Raw genomic sequence first — 20,167 nt, forward strand, 5'->3', positions numbered from 1 at the left:
AAGGATAATGTTTAGCCTGGAGAAGAGAAGGCTCCAGGAAGACCTTACAGAACCTTTCACTACCTAAAGGGGGCTACAAGAGAGCTGGAGAGGGACTTTTTACAAGGACCTGTAGTGACAGGACAAGGAGTAATGGCTTTAAACTGACAGAGGGTAGATTTAGATTGAATATTAGGAAGAAATTCTTTACTGGGAGGTTAGTGAGACACTAGAACAGGTTATCCAAAGAAACTGTGGATGCCCCATCCCCGGAAGTGTCCATGGCCAGGTTGGACAGGGCTTTTAGCAACCTGGTCTAGTGGAATGTGTTGTTGCCCATGGCAGGGAGTTTGGAACAAGATGATCTTGAAGGTCCCTTTCAACTTAAACCATTTTGTGATTCCATAATTTAATGAATCTTTCTTTTAAAAGTTATAGTCCTCAGAAGTCACACGGATTTATAGTCTGATGTCATATCCCTTTTTATCTCAGCAAGCAGGGAAAGGAGGCCACCAGTTCCAGACAACGTAGGTACTTACACAGTTACCAGAAGACCATGTGGGAGAAGACATAAAAAAAGAAGTTTTGTGAGACCTAGGATTGTTGGGGGATCTTCATCTCTGCCTGGATCTCATCCCTGGACAGCAGCTATATATATTGGAGGGAGTTTCTGCGGTGGAAGCCTGGTTCAGACTTGTTGGGTTGTGTCAGCAGCACACTGCTTTGCTAACAGGTAAACCGACCCCTTAACGCAACAGTGGGTCCTCATAACAAACCTGAACTGAAACAAGTAAGAAAGAAGATGAGATTATAAAGGACCAGTGTATCAAAAGGAATTTCTGGCAATTTGAATGCTGTTAATGAGCTAAAAAATAGCTTGGAGTTCTATAATCTCATAATCTAGTTCTTTAAGGAGTCTCAAAGAAGCTAAATGAACTGACTAAAGGAAAAAGGTAGGGTGAAGTAGGACATAGAATGGGAGTTTGCACGTGTAAGAATCTGCAGGGGGATAGAAGTATTTTGCTTCTTCTTACTTACCTGTTCAAATATTTATGGCTATTTTGAGATATAACAGAGGTGACTATGCTCACTGCTGTGTTTTGTTCAAAAAGACTGAAACAGCCAAGCAATGGTTTATTGGAGACAATAAATTACTGTTGGTTGACACAAATATAATGGACTGGGCTTTACAAAAAGCCACAGGGAAGAACTAAACTTTCGAGGCTGATTTTCTTAAGAGATGGGTTTTTTTCTCCTGTGGGACACTGGAGAAAATATTCACTATAGGATGTTCTTACTTTATTGTAAATACTTAATTGTCTACAAATGTTGAATACTTTCCCTGATTTCAGTTTCATCACATTGAAGGGAAAAATATTACATCATTTCATACCTATTGTTCCTTTGTATAGCAAAGAAGCCAAGAGAAACAGAAACCTTGTGCCAGAATACATACACTGATAGCTTGTAGAGCTAATAATACCACTGTGAATGCTGTACTGAAGCATTTGGACCTTAAGCCACAATGCATTTGTTTTTCAAATGTTGTGAAATAGCTACTAACTTTGGCAGCTATTCAGGACATTTCCACCCACTTCCAGCTGCTGGTTTGGTACATAAAGATTTTCCATAATTATTGCATTGTAATTTGCTCTCTTTTGTTTGTTTAGTACCTCTGGTAGTCACAATTCCAACTGTTTTCCACTAGGCGACAATAGATACCTGTGCAGCTCAATTATTTCTTTGTTTTCCCTTTTCTGCAACCCCTCCTGTTTTATTTCTTTTCCTGAATGAGCCATTTGTAAATCACAGTAGAACCATTTAGTGCTTCTAAAATCTATGCAAACTTCCATTCTGTATTACAGGCCCAAAATTTGATTTGCAAGAAGGTTGGTTTACTACTGCAACAACACTGAGAAAATCATGGCCTTGCATATTGATCAAAGAACATTTTATTTTCCTCTTGTATTCTTCATACCTCATGTATAAAATAAACATTGCCTTTTCCTTTATTAACCTTAAGCATAGTTCTTGTTGAAGGGTTTCTGCTGGCTCTCTGCATTGCAATGAGCCAGAATCTCTTATCCTCTAAGTCCATGACTGCAGGGAAACTGCAATGATATTAACCACTCTGCATCCATGGATGATGTGTGACAGCAGATATTTTCTACAGCTCTGGATAACAAAACATATGAGGGCTGCAATGTTGAAGACACTTGCTAACTAAATTCATTGTAGAATTATGCAGATGCAGATTGAATTGATTTTAAAATGAGTGAAATGTGAATTCTGTTGCTTCAAAGATAGAGAATGTATTACTTTCCCCAAACACTGATAATTTCCTGATTATTCCCAAATGTCCCTTACTTCCCAAGTGCTGTACTTACTGGTCCTTATCAGTTTTCTGTCCTAGGACACTGTATATGAGAGGACTACAGTATTTTTAAAGTCAAAAACTGAGAGTCAAAAAAGATGATGTGAATTGCAAAAACTGTGTTCTCCTCTGGTTATGGTGTTTGCCATTAGATTCATGTACTGTTGGAACTTTCCTTCACCAGGTTGCTTTTGATTCTGGACAACAGAATGAACCCAGATCAATCTAATCTCAGAGCAGAAGTAGTGATATATTTTAAGTGGAGGCTGCCCAGATGTTCCCGAGTTGCCAATGTACCAGCACCTTTCAAATCTTGGCCCATGACTGTTAATTTTTCAGGAGACTGGTTTCCCAGAGAAATGAGATATCCACCACTGACTCATATTTTGATCCCTCATTTCTTTCTCCGTAATTTTTGTACTCATTGGCAAAGTCTGGTTGAAGTCGACTCAGTTAAGTTTCTAGAACAAGAAGTGTTTACAGCTCCCAGAGATGCTTGTTAGCCAGACAGCAGCTGGGCAGCAGTGCCTGTGCTTGCCTTTCCCTTCTGCCAAGAAGCAGAAGCCTTTCATGAGGCTAATCAGGACCCACAAAGCCTAGCTCTCACTGTAACATTAGATATCTTTTTCCTTGCTCCCAGTAGGTAGGAAGCCTGGGAAACAGGTCAAGGCGTTAGGAGAGGGTAAATAATGGACGTGATGGGAGGCTGAGGTTATACCAGTTCATGGGATACATAGCCATTGGAAAATTGGCTGCATTTGTCCTGTCGATCACAGAACTGCTTGTTCTCTCTTTTGTATTACAGCCCCCTAAAATCCGCTATTAGAGTAGTTCTGGGTCAGCAAATATTTAACAAAACAACTGATGTAACACAGACATTTGAAATAGAGAAATATATCTTGCATCCTGAGTATTCCGTGTTCAACCCTACTGACCATGATATTGGTAAGTATTTTTGTTCCTACAGTTTTATGTTCTGTATACTCAGTTTCAAGTTTAGTTGGTGTGTTAAAAACTGCCTTCCTAGTGAAAAAATCATAGATACTGGGAGAGGCTTTTGATTCCAGAGGTTCTTAGTTCTACCAGAGTTATAGCAGCATCTGAAAGCTAGACAAATTCAGATGAAAAATAAATTGCAAATTTAAAATAATTATGATAATTAGCCTTTGGAGCAATTTACCTAGATGTGTGGCAGATTCATCATCACTTCAAGTCTTTGTGAGATTAGGCATTTTTTCAACTGAACCAGAAACTGTGGGCTTGATGCAGGAATTACTTGGTAAAATTCTATTGTCTGTATTGTATAAAGGATCTGACTAGATGAATATAATAACCCCATCTGCTCTGAAAATCTGTTTTACTAAGAATCTTTTTTACACTGAGATAGGTTTAAAAATTGGCTGTCTTATCAGTCAGAAGTTAAATGCCCTTCTGATTGACCTTATAATATTAGTCAGAATGACAATGGAACAGCAACTCACTCCTTATTTTCTGATCTGCTCTTGTGAAAGGTGGCACATCACCCTGGAGTATCAAGCTGTGTGAGCACTTTGTCTATGAGACTTTAATAGCTTGACATTAGGAATATTTTAGGTCAGGCATGGACTGGCTTTTTTGCACCCAGATGGCGAATATTTTCTGAATGCAAAAAGCATTCAGATTCTGTGTTGGTGGGAGCTCTGTCACAGTGTAGCAGATGAACTAGATTTGAGGCATTACTCTGCTCTGAAATATCCTGGTGTAAACCATTTCATATGTAAACCACCTCATAGCCTCTGAAATTTGGCATGCCTCACAAGTTTGCAATGTCCAAATTGAGGGAGAGCTGAACGTGGAGTGCCTAAGACGAGCCCAACTGCAAAAACAAACAAGCAGGTAGAAACTGGGGGGAAAGATGTGGGGTTGTGTTCTGTCCAGTCAGTGATTTCTACTGATGCAGCAGAAGAGTTGTTTCCTGCTGAACACTTTTCTAAGGGAAACAAACTACCACATGGGTGTTTGCTAGGAAGTTTGGGAGATTCAGAAACTGGCAGAGTTGGTGTGGAAGAGCAGGAAGGAGAGGACGAACAAGCTGCTGAGTATTGGAGCAAGGTTTGTGTGGGCTTCTCAACCTGTGAGATACTCTTCCACCAAGGCCAACAATTGTAATTGGTAGAGAAATAAGACTATCCAGTGGGATCACTTGCTTTCCATAGATGTGCTCACAAAACCTTGAGCTTCCAAAAAGTGTGATGGGAAGGTTTAATAGGTGTGTCAACATCACCTCAGCTCTGTTCTCTTAGAGTGGTGTGGCCAAACCAACATGCTGCCCTTGTTCCACCAAATACAAAGCTCCCTATGCTGCTCCATCTCCAAAGAGATTTGCTACAGGGGAGCCTGCTACAGGGTTTTAAAATCTTTCAGTATCAATCTCATGATGCTGCACAGCTTCATATTTACACTGTTTTCAGCCCCTTGAGGGGTTAACAAGGGTTTTCAGAAGCCTGGTTTTGAAATATGCTGGGTTTTTATTCCTTTATTTTCAAGATCTTGAATTTTGCTGAACTCAGTGAAAACAGAGCATAAAATACACCTCTTGGTGTAATTAATTTTTTAAATGGAATTGGAATTAGGCCAGTGGCCAGTCTTTCAGAATCAGTGAGTACTTGCACATCCCACTTATTTCAGCTGAAAGTTGAGGATATGCCACTGTTATTTAACTATAAGGTGGGAGGATACACATGTATTTTCTACCTTCCCCTTTCTCTACAAAGGCAGCGAAGCAAAATGTGCTCAGTGAGCACAGCATAAAATAAATATTCCCAAAAGGGGAGTAGCTGAATGTTTCAGCCTTCAATTTGCTGTGAAATCAGGTGCTGTTGAGATGAGTCTGTCTGTCTTTGATTGAAATATCTTAATTAAGAGAGGCTTAGGGGATAATTAAATTTGTATCTGAGACCCATTGCTGCCAATCCCATTAGAGAAAGGGAACAGTCACTTTCTTCCTCCTGTATTTTCTGTTCTGCAGCTTTGATTAAGCTGAAGAAGAATGGCACCCGTTGTGCTGTCAAATCCCAGTTTGTTCAGCCCATCTGCTTGCCGGAGAGTAACACTGTTTTCCCTGACCAGTTGAAATGTCAGATTTCTGGATGGGGACACAAGCATGAGAGTGAGTAAAATGCGAGCTGGTGTCTGCAGAAAAAAGAAGACGATAAAAACATAATGCTCAAGTATATGTTATACAACTGAGACTTTGGTAAAATATTTTGCAAGGGACTTCTGGTGAGATTCTTTTTACCTGCCTTTAGATGTTTACAACACTTACATCTGAAACAGTCATCCTGAACTTCCGTTATAGTCCTTAGAATTTGGAGTATAGTTCCCTTGACCAAATGTTTGCACTGATTTTAGGATGAGATGAGCTATGAGCTAACTAGATCTATGTTGCCTAGGAGGGGAGCAGGTAGCTGCTTGTAGGTGCCAACCACCTGGCACCTTAGTCAAGTGAATCCTACCCCTGGTTTCTCCAGGTAGGTATCAAGGACTGCAAACCAAACACAATCAATTTACTAGTCTGTGATGGAGAGGATTTTTAACTTCATCATCAAGAAACTTTGGAAACAACTACTGGAGAGGGATAGATAGACTTTGGGCTAATTAGTGCTTACATCCAGCTTGAGAAAGGTGGAAAAATCCATCCTATCGTTTTAGATGGGGAATTTCAGGATTATGAGGCTTGATCATGCTGCTTTGATGCAGAGACATATGTAGATAGATGAGAAGGCCTGAGGGGTTGGCTGCCTCATTTTGGTAAGAGATGTATGAGCAAATGTTGTCCTGGTCTAAATGTGTACTCTAAAGGCTAAAAGAAGTAATGGAGCCTTTGATAAATGGATGATTTATTACCACATCTGGAAAGGGGAGAGGACAGCTGTGCCAGGGGACTGAGTCTCTGGGAAATGAGAGAATCCGAAGTGGATTAATGTCTGGACATGGCATAGAGTCTGACTGGAGGATCAGAAAGATCACTATAAAGATTATTTCTTTTAAAGATATCCACAACATGATTACTGAGAGGTGTTGTGTGTTTATATGTTGTATTGTGCCTTGTGTTTTCATGTTATTGACATTCTATAAAACTGACTTTCTTTTCCTCCCTATGATGTTTTTAAAGATATAACTGGTTATTCAGATGTCCTGCAAGAATCACTGGTTCCACTTATTCCTGAGGAGAAGTGCAGAAGTCCTGAAATTTATGGAACAGAACTCACTGAAAATATGTTCTGTGCTGGCTACTTTGATAGCAAATCTGATGCTTGTCAGGTAATGCTGTGAGTCATCTCTAGGCAGAAGATAGAAATGTATATTATGGCCAGAAATGTTGCAGTGTTACAATTGATACTTTTGATATTACGGTATTCCTAAAGAAAAGAAATGCTCCTAAAGAAAAGAACCTTATGTGGCTGCACTCTTTGCTTCCACCTTTATTTTTTAACCTGTTCCATGTCAACTAAGAAGAGCNCCCATGGCAGGGAGTTTGGAACAAGATGATCTTGAAGGTCCCTTTCAACTTAAACCATTTTGTGATTCCATAATTTAATGAATCACACCTATAAAAGTTATAGTCCTCAGAAGTCACACGGATTTATAGTCTGATGTCATATCCCTTTTTATCTCAGCAAGCAGGGAAAGGAGGCCACCAGTTCCAGACAACGTAGGTACTTACACAGTTACCAGAAGACCATGTGGGAGAAGACATAAAAAAAGAAGTTTTGTGAGACCTAGGATTGTTGGGGGATCTTCATCTCTGCCTGGATCTCATCCCTGGACAGCAGCTATATATATTGGAGGGAGTTTCTGCGGTGGAAGCCTGGTTCAGACTTGTTGGGTTGTGTCAGCAGCACACTGCTTTGCTAACAGGTAAACCGACCCCTTAACGCAACAGTGGGTCCTCATAACAAACCTGAACTGAAACAAGTAAGAAAGAAGATGAGATTATAAAGGACCAGTGTATCAAAAGGAATTTCTGGCAATTTGAATGCTGTTAATGAGCTAAAAAATAGCTTGGAGTTCTATAATCTCATAATCTAGTTCTTTAAGGAGTCTCAAAGAAGCTAAATGAACTGACTAAAGGAAAAAGGTAGGGTGAAGTAGGACATAGAATGGGAGTTTGCACGTGTAAGAATCTGCAGGGGGATAGAAGTATTTTGCTTCTTCTTACTTACCTGTTCAAATATTTATGGCTATTTTGAGATATAACAGAGGTGACTATGCTCACTGCTGTGTTTTGTTCAAAAAGACTGAAACAGCCAAGCAATGGTTTATTGGAGACAATAAATTACTGTTGGTTGACACAAATATAATGGACTGGGCTTTACAAAAAGCCACAGGGAAGAACTAAACTTTCGAGGCTGATTTTCTTAAGAGATGGGTTTTTTTCTCCTGTGGGACACTGGAGAAAATATTCACTATAGGATGTTCTTACTTTATTGTAAATACTTAATTGTCTACAAATGTTGAATACTTTCCCTGATTTCAGTTTCATCACATTGAAGGGAAAAATATTACATCATTTCATACCTATTGTTCCTTTGTATAGCAAAGAAGCCAAGAGAAACAGAAACCTTGTGCCAGAATACATACACTGATAGCTTGTAGAGCTAATAATACCACTGTGAATGCTGTACTGAAGCATTTGGACCTTAAGCCACAATGCATTTGTTTTTCAAATGTTGTGAAATAGCTACTAACTTTGGCAGCTATTCAGGACATTTCCACCCACTTCCAGCTGCTGGTTTGGTACATAAAGATTTTCCATAATTATTGCATTGTAATTTGCTCTCTTTTGTTTGTTTAGTACCTCTGGTAGTCACAATTCCAACTGTTTTCCACTAGGCGACAATAGATACCTGTGCAGCTCAATTATTTCTTTGTTTTCCCTTTTCTGCAACCCCTCCTGTTTTATTTCTTTTCCTGAATGAGCCATTTGTAAATCACAGTAGAACCATTTAGTGCTTCTAAAATCTATGCAAACTTCCATTCTGTATTACAGGCCCAAAATTTGATTTGCAAGAAGGTTGGTTTACTACTGCAACAACACTGAGAAAATCATGGCCTTGCATATTGATCAAAGAACATTTTATTTTCCTCTTGTATTCTTCATACCTCATGTATAAAATAAACATTGCCTTTTCCTTTATTAACCTTAAGCATAGTTCTTGTTGAAGGGTTTCTGCTGGCTCTCTGCATTGCAATGAGCCAGAATCTCTTATCCTCTAAGTCCATGACTGCAGGGAAACTGCAATGATATTAACCACTCTGCATCCATGGATGATGTGTGACAGCAGATATTTTCTACAGCTCTGGATAACAAAACATATGAGGGCTGCAATGTTGAAGACACTTGCTAACTAAATTCATTGTAGAATTATGCAGATGCAGATTGAATTGATTTTAAAATGAGTGAAATGTGAATTCTGTTGCTTCAAAGATAGAGAATGTATTACTTTCCCCAAACACTGATAATTTCCTGATTATTCCCAAATGTCCCTTACTTCCCAAGTGCTGTACTTACTGGTCCTTATCAGTTTTCTGTCCTAGGACACTGTATATGAGAGGACTACAGTATTTTTAAAGTCAAAAACTGAGAGTCAAAAAAGATGATGTGAATTGCAAAAACTGTGTTCTCCTCTGGTTATGGTGTTTGCCATTAGATTCATGTACTGTTGGAACTTTCCTTCACCAGGTTGCTTTTGATTCTGGACAACAGAATGAACCCAGATCAATCTAATCTCAGAGCAGAAGTAGTGATATATTTTAAGTGGAGGCTGCCCAGATGTTCCCGAGTTGCCAATGTACCAGCACCTTTCAAATCTTGGCCCATGACTGTTAATTTTTCAGGAGACTGGTTTCCCAGAGAAATGAGATATCCACCACTGACTCATATTTTGATCCCTCATTTCTTTCTCCGTAATTTTTGTACTCATTGGCAAAGTCTGGTTGAAGTCGACTCAGTTAAGTTTCTAGAACAAGAAGTGTTTACAGCTCCCAGAGATGCTTGTTAGCCAGACAGCAGCTGGGCAGCAGTGCCTGTGCTTGCCTTTCCCTTCTGCCAAGAAGCAGAAGCCTTTCATGAGGCTAATCAGGACCCACAAAGCCTAGCTCTCACTGTAACATTAGATATCTTTTTCCTTGCTCCCAGTAGGTAGGAAGCCTGGGAAACAGGTCAAGGCGTTAGGAGAGGGTAAATAATGGACGTGATGGGAGGCTGAGGTTATACCAGTTCATGGGATACATAGCCATTGGAAAATTGGCTGCATTTGTCCTGTCGATCACAGAACTGCTTGTTCTCTCTTTTGTATTACAGCCCCCTAAAATCCGCTATTAGAGTAGTTCTGGGTCAGCAAATATTTAACAAAACAACTGATGTAACACAGACATTTGAAATAGAGAAATATATCTTGCATCCTGAGTATTCCGTGTTCAACCCTACTGACCATGATATTGGTGAGTATTTTTCTTCCTACAGTTTTGTGTTCTGTATACTCAGTTTCAAGTTTAGTTGGTGTGTTAAAAACTGCCTTCCTAGTGAAAAAATCATAGATACTGGGAGAGGCTTTTGATTCCAGAGGTTCTTAGTTCTACCAGAGTTATAGCAGCATCTGAAAGCTAGACAAATTCAGATGAAAAATAAATTGCAAATTTAAAATAATTATGATAATTAGCCTTTGGAGCAATTTACCTAGATGTGTGGCAGATTCATCATCACTTCAAGTCTTTGTGAGATTAGGCATTTTTTCAACTGAACCAGAAACTGTGGGCTTGATGCAGGAATTACTTGGTAAAATTCTATTGTCTGTATTGTATAAAGGATCTGACTAGATGAATATAATAACCCCATCTGCTCTGAAAATCTGTTTTACTAAGAATCTTTTTTACACTGAGATAGGTTTAAAAATTGGCTGTCTTATCAGTCAGAAGTTAAATGCCCTTCTGATTGACCTTATAATATTAGTCAGAATGACAATGGAACAGCAACTCACTCCTTATTTTCTGATCTGCTCTTGTGAAAGGTGGCACATCACCCTGGAGTATCAAGCTGTGTGAGCACTTTGTCTATGAGACTTTAATAGCTTGACATTAGGAATATTTTAGGTCAGGCATGGACTGGCTTTTTTGCACCCAGATGGCGAATATTTTCTGAATGCAAAAAGCATTCAGATTCTGTGTTGGTGGGAGCTCTGTCACAGTGTAGCAGATGAACTAGATTTGAGGCATTACTCTGCTCTGAAATATCCTGGTGTAAACCATTTCATATGTAAACCACCTCATAGCCTCTGAAATTTGGCATGCCTCACAAGTTTGCAATGTCCAAATTGAGGGAGAGCTGAACGTGGAGTGCCTAAGACGAGCCCAATTGCAAAAACAAACAAGCAGGCAGAAACTGGGGGGAAAGATGTGGGGTTGTGTTCTGTCCAGTCAGTGATTTCTACTGATGCAGCAGAAGAGTTGTTTCCTGCTGAACACTTTTCTAAGGGAAACAAACTACCACATGGGTGTTTGCTAGGAAGTTTGGGAGATTCAGAAACTGGCAGAGTTGGTGTGGAAGAGCAGGAAGGAGAGGACGAACAAGCTGCTGAGTATTGGAGCAAGGTTTGTGTGGGCTTCTCAACCTGTGAGATACTCTTCCACCAAGGCCAACAATTGTAATTGGTAGAGAAATAAGACTATCCAGTGGGATCACTTGCTTTCCATAGATGTGCTCACAAAACCTTGAGCTTCCAAAAAGTGTGATGGGAAGGTTTAATAGGTGTGTCAACATCACCTCAGCTCTGTTCTCTTAGAGTGGTGTGGCCAAACCAACATGCTGCCCTTGTTCCACCAAATACAAAGCTCCCTATGCTGCTCCATCTCCAAAGAGATTTGCTACAGGGGAGCCTGCTACAGGGTTTTAAAATCTTTCAGTATCAATCTCATGATGCTGCACAGCTTCATATTTACACTGTTTTCAGCCCCTTGAGGGGTTAACAAGGGTTTTCAGAAGCCTGGTTTTGAAATATGCTGGGTTTTTATTCCTTTATTTTCAAGATCTTGAATTTTGCTGAACTCAGTGAAAACAGAGCATAAAATACACCTCTTGGTGTAATTAATTTTTTAAATGGAATTGGAATTAGGCCAGTGGCCAGTCTTTCAGAATCAGTGAGTACTTGCACATCCCACTTATTTCAGCTGAAAGTTGAGGATATGCCACTGTTATTTAACTATAAGGTGGGAGGATACACATGTATTTTCTACCTTCCCCTTTCTCTACAAAGGCAGCGAAGCAAAATGTGCTCAGTGAGCACAGCATAAAATAAATATTCCCAAAAGGGGAGTAGCTGAATGTTTCAGCCTTCAATTTGCTGTGAAATCAGGTGCTGTTGAGATGAGTCTGTCTGTCTTTGATTGAAATATCTTAATTAAGAGAGGCTTAGGGGATAATTAAATTTGTATCTGAGACCCATTGCTGCCAATCCCATTAGAGAAAGGGAACAGTCACTTTCTTCCTCCTGTATTTTCTGTTCTGCAGCTTTGATTAAGCTGAAGAAGAATGGCACCCGTTGTGCTGTCAAATCCCAGTTTGTTCAGCCCATCTGCTTGCCGGAGAGTAACACTGTTTTCCCTGACCAGTTGAAATGTCAGATTTCTGGATGGGGACACAAGCATGAGAGTGAGTAAAATGCGAGCTGGTGTCTGCAGAAAAAAGAAGACGATAAAAACATAATGCTCAAGTATATGTTATACAACTGAGACTTTGGTAAAATATTTTGCAAGGGACTTCTGGTGAGATTCTTTTTACCTGCCTTTAGATGTTTACAACACTTACATCTGAAACAGTCATCCTGAACTTCCGTTATAGTCCTTAGAATTTGGAGTATAGTTCCCTTGACCAAATGTTTGCACTGATTTTAGGATGAGATGAGCTATGAGCTAACTAGATCTATGTTGCCTAGGAGGGGAGCAGGTAGCTGCTTGTAGGTGCCAACCACCTGGCACCTTAGTCAAGTGAATCCTACCCCTGGTTTCTCCAGGTAGGTATCAAGGACTGCAAACCAAACACAATCAATTTACTAGTCTGTGATGGAGAGGATTTTTAACTTCATCATCAAGAAACTTTGGAAACAACTACTGGAGAGGGATAGATAGACTTTGGGCTAATTAGTGCTTACATCCAGCTTGAGAAAGGTGGAAAAATCCATCCTATCGTTTTAGATGGGGAATTTCAGGATTATGAGGCTTGATCATGCTGCTTTGATGCAGAGACATATGTAGATAGATGAGAAGGCCTGAGGGGTTGGCTGCCTCATTTTGGTAAGAGATGTATGAGCAAATGTTGTCCTGGTCTAAATGTGTACTCTAAAGGCTAAAAGAAGTAATGGAGCCTTTGATAAATGGATGATTTATTACCACATCTGGAAAGGGGAGAGGACAGCTGTGCCAGGGGACTGAGTCTCTGGGAAATGAGAGAATCCGAAGTGGATTAATGTCTGGACATGGCATAGAGTCTGACTGGAGGATCAGAAAGATCACTATAAAGATTATTTCTTTTAAAGATATCCACAACATGATTACTGAGAGGTGTTGTGTGTTTATATGTTGTATTGTGCCTTGTGTTTTCATGTTATTGACATTCTATAAAACTGACTTTCTTTTCCTCCCTATGATGTTTTTAAAGATATAACTGGTTATTCAGATGTCCTGCAAGAATCACTGGTTCCACTTATTCCTGAGGAGAAGTGCAGAAGTCCTGAAATTTATGGAACAGAACTCACTGAAAATATGTTCTGTGCTGGCTACTTTGATAGCAAATCTGATGCTTGTCAGGTAATGCTGTGAGTCATCTCTAGGCAGAAGATAGAAATGTATATTATGGCCAGAAATGTTGCAGTGTTACAATTGATACTTTTGATATTACGGTATTCCTAAAGAAAAGAAATGCTCCTAAAGAAAAGAACCTTATGTGGCTGCACTCTTTGCTTCCACCTTTATTTTTTAACCTGTTCCATGTCAACTAAGAAGAGCTACAGGGTGTTATATTACTCCTACCTTCACAAAAGGCAGTGGCAATGCACTGGATGTGTTGCTTTAGCTCCTGGGTGAGCCTGCACGTGGTGGTAATGGTTTGCTGGCCAGCTGGCAGGGATGTGCTGGCAGGAGAACTGGCAGGAACCCGTGTGGGGCCAACTCCCTGAGCTGCTGCCTCTTGCCTGAGGGGAAATAAGGACACCTGGGTAGGAGGTGAGGAGCAGTCTTGAAGTTTAGAGAAGGAAAGAGTTGAGGTTTCTACAGTGGATGGGATTGAATGGTGTAGAACATCAGTCAGTAGGAAACTGTGTTATGCAACCTCAGTCCTTCAAGGAATGATCACATAACTGCATGCTCTTACTGCTCTGAACAAGGATGCAGAATTGTTGTGGTGAGAGATGAAACTTTTTAAAATGAAGGATCAGATATTATTCCTTACATAAAACTTCAGATTTTATATTCAGTTCATTTTGAAGGAGGAGGGTTATGCTGTATTAGCATAAATTTGTGAAAAGGCAGCACACAGCTAATGGTTGGCAGTGAGATTAAGTGCAGCAAAGAATATCATGCATAATGTATGCTGGAAGCCCTATAGCCCCATACATATGTCATAAACCTATCCAAAGAAAGGTGTCAAGAGTGAAATGGCAGCAGCCAGCAGTGGCTCAAGATTTTCAGGCTGAATACTGATGGTAGTTACTGTCTGCAAGTGTTCATACAATAGCCTGGACACTACCCTGCTTGCTCAGCTTTCCTTGCCTTACCCAGGAAGTGCAAACACAAGAGGCAGGATCACAGCTGATTCTCTCTCCCTGTCCTGGAAAAACAGAGATCAGGAATGAGAGGGAGAAAGAAGAAAAAAGAGGGAAGGAGAAAGGAGCTGCACAAAGATGGGTCATCTGGAGAGAATTGCAAAGTCTGAGAAAGAGCAATTTAGAGTCACAGATGTTGCTGAAGAACAGTGCTCATGACATGAAATCATTATTAGTGAATCAATAATTATCTTTTTCCCTGTTGTCAGACTTGTAGTGTGGTCTGAGGAGAAATAGTGCAGACCTCTTAACGTCACAACAGATGTAGCTGACCTCCAGGCTTTCTCAATGTACACTTAGGGTATTAACCTGTAAACCATGTGTTTCGTATAAAAATATTTCAAGACCAAGAAATGCCAAGCAGATATTGTGTTTTGCTTGATTAATTTTTAAAGATTTTCTTGGAAAATTTTTTTTGATCAGTGCACTGATACCAAAATTGCAATCAATGAGACTGATTGTGGAAAATAAGCAAAATTCTGAGAAGTAAATTGATCTCAGGTGCAAGAGTTCATTTGACGTCTGTCATTTATCACAGAAATTTCCTAGTATAAAGGCAACACAATTTTCCTATGTATTTTGCGCTCAAGGAATTTTCTTTTGAAATAGGAAAAAAATATATTTCTCCTTCATCTCAAATAAGAGTGGTGGCTCTTTCACCAGTACCATTTAATGGTACACATTTTTCATTTCTAACATTTTAATTCCTGTAGAAAGTCTGTCTAAGAGTAGTAATAATAATAACAACAATAAAAACCCATGTCCTGAATGTTTGCAAGCTTTAAAATAAGTAAAAGTGTTCCAAATTGATCCTTGCTATAGTGTAGTTTGGGCTGATTTTTGGTTTATGGTTTTAGTGACAAGGTAAATGCTCAGTAGCATCAAATTCAACAGATGCCAAAACCCCATATGCCACATAAAATTACAGCATCCCACAGTCACATGGAAAAGTGTGTCTATATGCAACACCTTTCTTTGAAAAGTTTCACGTTCTCTGACGGTTACAGTAGACTGCATTGAGAAACTCTCCAAATAGACCCATGTAACCCATCCATACAGTGCTGATATTACAGCATAGTGCCAATCCCTAAAGACTTGCTTACCCCCATTGAAAATGATCTCAATCAACTGTGCTTTTCATGAGGTGTCTGAATCTAAAAGAATTTCCTATTTTTAAACAAAATCTGATACTTTTGTTCAATGTGTATTTAAAAAAATCCGCCATTATATTAGACATGAGTATGGCTAAACAAGCTTTCTATAACAAAACTTCAGTACACTGACGTTTCCATTTCTTTTTTTTTTTAAAGTTTAAATCTCACATGCAAACATTCGTAATTTAGGACTTTCCCAAACTGATCTTTTTCTGACTGCTTTCTATCAAATTAGATAATCTTTGTTTACTTTTAATACAGGGAGATTCTGGTGGACCTCTGGCCTGTGAGGAAAATGAAATCTCTTACCTCTATGGAATTATCAGCTGGGGAGATGGCTGTGGCAGAGTCAACAAACCCGGAGTATATACACGAGTGACAAACTATGTAAACTGGATTAATGAGAAAATAGCCCCCCGAAAAACTAGTTGAACAGTTAAATATGCTAGCATTTGAAGCAGGGTTCAGGAGTCTTCTGGTTTCATTAAAGTGGCATAAGTATTTTATTATAAGCTGGTATGAAAACTGTCATGGTAATTCACAGCAATTCCAAGCCAGATCACCAAAAGTAGGCCTGATCAATCTGATGTCTAGAATTCTGGGGCTGTGGATTGCTCAACATACATGACTGTCTTTATTTGTCTTAATTAAAAAAAACCCAAACATGCTGAGACAGTGCACAAAAATCTACAACTCTCTGTCTGCCTGGTGGATTACATAAAAAGTGATTTGATGTGTTTATGCGGTTTCTGGTCATCCCCCAAACCAACCCATAACAACATTGTACTTGTATTCTCAGATGAGATAGAGAAATAGACAGGAGGAGCACCAAAAATGAAATTCCCTCTCCCTCAGAAGTCATCTCTTGAAGTTCAGGTCAAGAGACACCAATAGAATATCGTAGGTAAAGCTGCTCCTCAGCTAACTGCAACAAACCAGTTCTGGGGAAAACACTCAGAGGGTTTACTTTTTGTTTCAACCAAACATGTAAGCATATTTTTGTATTAACATATTACTATGTTCCACTGACGTAAAATCGAGAATGTGCCTCAGAGCTCTGCTGAATCTGGTGTGCAATTTTTCAGCTCCCCTCCTGGGAGCTCAACGTTTCTTGCTGAAAAGTGTTGGAAGTTGGAGCACCTGACTTAGGCTGATACAGCCAGGACCTTTTTCAGACTGTGATCTGCTCCTTGCCCTGAAGATAGCAATGGAAATACTTTACCTTGATGATAAATCCCTAAGTTTTTCTTAAATTTGACAGTGACGATGTCTTAGATTTTGTACTAACAAGTTGTTCAGCTGTTTAGATAATTCAGAAAGGAGGTTTTTCTTAATAGATTTTTCAACTGGATGGCTGGGGGAGCAGCTTGAAGTTTTCCTTGGGGATTTGGTGGTATCATAAATCACAGACCTTGCTGTCATGGTCTGTGGAATTGTTATGGGAACAATCAAAGAAATTATTAAAATATATACCTTTTTAGAGGCCATGGACTCAGCTGTGTTAGCAAAAAAAGAAAATTATTCGACAACAACAACAACAACAACTAAAATTCCAGCTGCCTTTTTTTTTTTTTTAATACATGGAACCTTTAGCCATGTCAGCTCTGTACATTTGAAGTGTTGATGTGAAATGTATTTCTCCTCTGGTAGTGAACACTTATGAACTCTCTTAAGTGTTTCAAGCAAAGTTGTGCTCTAAGATACAGAATTTTAAAGCGGTGCCTAGATACTCAGACACGTGTTTTGTTTTATAGTGCTGGCACTGTCCTCATGAGTTTCTTAGTAGTGGTGAATGATATCAGCAGTTAAAAGAAACTTTGTAAGGAAAAATAACCAAACTCTGAATTTGTGTAAGTACAATATGTAACAATGCTAATCTAGAAGAATGATGTAAACTGTTTAATAAAAACATTTACTCTCTGTTTCTGGGACTTAGTCTGTTATGTATAAAGTTACAGGAAAATCTTTGAATCCCTCTGTAGGTTGTTCTATAGGTTGAGAGCTGATAGAAACATGAAATAACACTTTGTGCTGGAAGGCATCTGCGAGTTGGGCACAAGGACCATTTTCAGCTGGTGGTGCTCCCAGTTTTATGCAAGTGCCACACAAATTTCCAGCAGACAGATGTAAGTGCTTGTCTATGTTTTTCAGCTATGAATACTGTGAATCCTAAGATCAAAGTCTTTAGTTTGTTTTTCTGAAGCACTAAATACTAGCTTGAAAAACTGAGATTCACCTCTGGGGTCTTGATTCCAAAACAAGCTAAAGACTCTTGTTGTCTGGCTTTGCCTTCCTGGCCATTTGCAGTATGAGTCTGGCTCGCTTAACTCCCTGAAATGAATGTGACCATGTAACAAGACTAACTGTACCTGCTGCTGAAAGACAAGTACTAAATCAGCATGAAGGAATTATTTACTCTTCTTTGGGAGGGATTCATCAGGAACAGGTTTCCATTCAAAGCTGAAGCCATTCAGAATGTCTGTGTCTGTTCTGTGACTTCAGTTTCACTTTGAAATTAATATCCATCACACTGTGCATACCTATGATCTTCTGGTTTTGTGTTATATGTGTTCTCTCTCTGTTCTTCTGTTGCATTAAAGAAAGTGGCTGTTTGATTGGAAAGGTGTTAGACTTGTGTTTCTGACAATTTGTGTAGAGCTTTTCAGCTGTCCTGTTTTCAAAATCCATGCTGCTTGTATCGCTACACAGCAACACCAATACAAACAATAACACCTTTTTAAAAAAGTATGTTGAATGGTCTGTTTTCTGCCCTCAAAGGTCTAAATAGCAAATCTCCAAATGATACTGTAATACTTTGAATGCATTAAAATCAATTTTTGACTTTCAAAGCAGCCTGTTTGTCCACTGTTACTGCATTGACTTTGTGGAACTAAATTAAAAACATTTAGTTTAGCATCGGCTGTATGGTGACTAGCACTGTATTAAATGCACAGACCCACAGCAGGAGTGAAAAGGAAATGACCAGGATAAGTGAGATGTCCTTGCCTGACCTCTCACACCCCTGACACCAGTCACATTCCTGCGGGGCACTCCAGCACCTTCTGCCTTCTGTCTTTCTGTTGAGCATTACCCCATGGAAACTCATCTTCCATAGTTTTCACCTCCTTGAAGTGATTATCACTTTGGTTAAAATGAAAGTCCAACTTAGATGTACTAGTGAAATTTTATCTGATATTTTCCCTAACTTCATATTGAAATTGAATTGGAATGCAAAGCCAGTGGAACAAACACTTTCCTAATTCATTACAAAACACACTTAAAGATGGTTTTATTAAATTGTGTGTTATTCCATGCAAAGTGATCGATTAAAAGGAAAAAAATAAATGCAAACATCTAAAAACCCCTTCTGTTATGCTATTGAAAGAAAAATGTGCTGTGGTACTGTTCAAAAAAACTGAAGAACTAATTACCATCAAATAAGATGCAGCAGGAGTATTTTTGGAATAATGGACTCTAATTAGTCCATTGCTCGTGGAAGTAAATCTGAGGACATCATTAACACATCTTATTCCATTAATTGTAGCTGCTGTGGGCTTGGCATAAGCATGTTGTTATCTCGTGACAGTTGCATTGCAAAGAAGAAAAAAAAAAAAGAGAAGGTTATTTTTATCTGGGCTACTTGGCTGCATGTCTTCTGGGAGCCAAGGAGAGCTGTAATTACACTTTTGAAAAGTGAGAATTGGGCGTTATAAGGAAGGTGCGGTAAGGGGGTGCTTCTGCCGGCCCCGCTCCGCGAGGAAAATCCGGTCCGGGCTTTGCGGCCGCCCGGGCGCGGGGCAGCCCCGGTCGGGTCAGCGGCAAAGCCCGGAGCGGGGCTGCCCCGCCGGGCGGCCGCAAAGCCCGGAGCCGGATCGGGGCGGGGGTCCCGCCCGGAGCGGATCCACCGAGGCGGCCCGAGCGGGGCTGCGACGCTCCGGATGCGCCGGCCCGCGCCTCCCGCTCTGAAACCCTGGAGAAAAAAAAGTAATAATGATTAAAAAAAAAAAAAAAACAAACCCACAAGCAAACCAAAACCACGCGCACAGTAAAACACGTGAACAAAGAAGTCAGTGAAACGGTTCCCGGGACCCCCTTTCCCCCCAGCGCGGTGGGGCCGGGCAGTGCCGCGCCGCCCGCGCGGGGCCCTCCTAAGGCTATTTTGGAAGTGACCCTTCGGGCGGCCGGAGCGTGGGGCGGGCGCAGCGAGCCGGCGCAGCTGTCCGGAATCATGACTGAAGATGACGGATTCCGTGGTGGTGGAGGGTCACGTCAAGTTGAGGGACGGAAAAAAGGTCCCCGTTCCGAGCGCCCCTTCGGCCCTGCGGGGCCGGGGGTCCCCGACCGACGCCCCTTTTCCCCGAGGGGAGAGAGCCCGCTCTCCCCTGCCCGGCCCTGGCTAACCCTGTCCCTTTGCCTCTCGTTGCAGTGGAAGAGCAGGTGGCTGGTGCTGCGCAAGCCCTCCCCGGTGGCAGGTAAGAGGGGGCCCGGGCTGGGGGGAGGCAGGGCCGGAGTGTCCCTCCTCCTCCTCGTCCCGGCGGTGGGGGACAGGGCTCGGGTCCCTTGGGGCTCGCAGGGCTCCCCTCGGGGTGCGCACCCTTGGCAGGGCTCTCCAAAAGTTTTGTCCGGCCTCGGGGCGAGCTCCTGTGCAGCTTAATGCCAGGCTAAAACCAACGGGAAAAGTGACTTTCCAAAGCAGAACTATTGAGTTTGGTGCCCGTTTAAAATGGAAATTTTTTTCTTTTTTTTTTTTTTTTTCTTTTTTTTTGAATTATTATTATTTCTTCAGGGTGATTGCTGGGTGTATG

The 20,167-nt window shown here is 40.6% G+C and overlaps 2 protein-coding genes across 2 annotated transcripts in view; both read left to right on the top strand.

The window, feature by feature from the left end:
* Nucleotides 1-17,286, top strand: part of HGFAC (HGF activator) — a 49,633-nt gene extending 32,347 nt beyond the window's left edge. Inside the window, exons 10-14 of the mRNA XM_017820756.1 lie at nt 472-712; nt 3,159-3,298; nt 5,361-5,501; nt 6,507-6,655; nt 15,624-17,286. Coding sequence (XP_017676245.1) covers nt 472-712; nt 3,159-3,298; nt 5,361-5,501; nt 6,507-6,655; nt 15,624-15,794 — 842 coding nt within the window. The 3' untranslated portion in view covers nt 15,795-17,286. The remainder of the gene's footprint in view (nt 1-471; nt 713-3,158; nt 3,299-5,360; nt 5,502-6,506; nt 6,656-15,623) is intronic.
* Nucleotides 17,287-19,546: 2,260 nt separating this feature from the next.
* DOK7 (docking protein 7) overlaps nt 19,547-20,167 on the top strand; it is a 17,593-nt gene continuing 16,972 nt past the window's right edge. Inside the window, exons 1-2 of the mRNA XM_017820755.1 lie at nt 19,547-19,654; nt 19,789-19,834. Coding sequence (XP_017676244.1) covers nt 19,601-19,654; nt 19,789-19,834 — 100 coding nt within the window. The 5' untranslated portion in view covers nt 19,547-19,600. The remainder of the gene's footprint in view (nt 19,655-19,788; nt 19,835-20,167) is intronic.

The sequence above is a fragment of the Lepidothrix coronata genome, unplaced genomic scaffold (genome assembly GCF_001604755.1).
Source record: "Lepidothrix coronata isolate B3197 unplaced genomic scaffold, Lepidothrix_coronata-1.0 Scaffold85, whole genome shotgun sequence".
Lineage (NCBI taxonomy): Eukaryota > Metazoa > Chordata > Aves > Passeriformes > Pipridae > Lepidothrix > Lepidothrix coronata.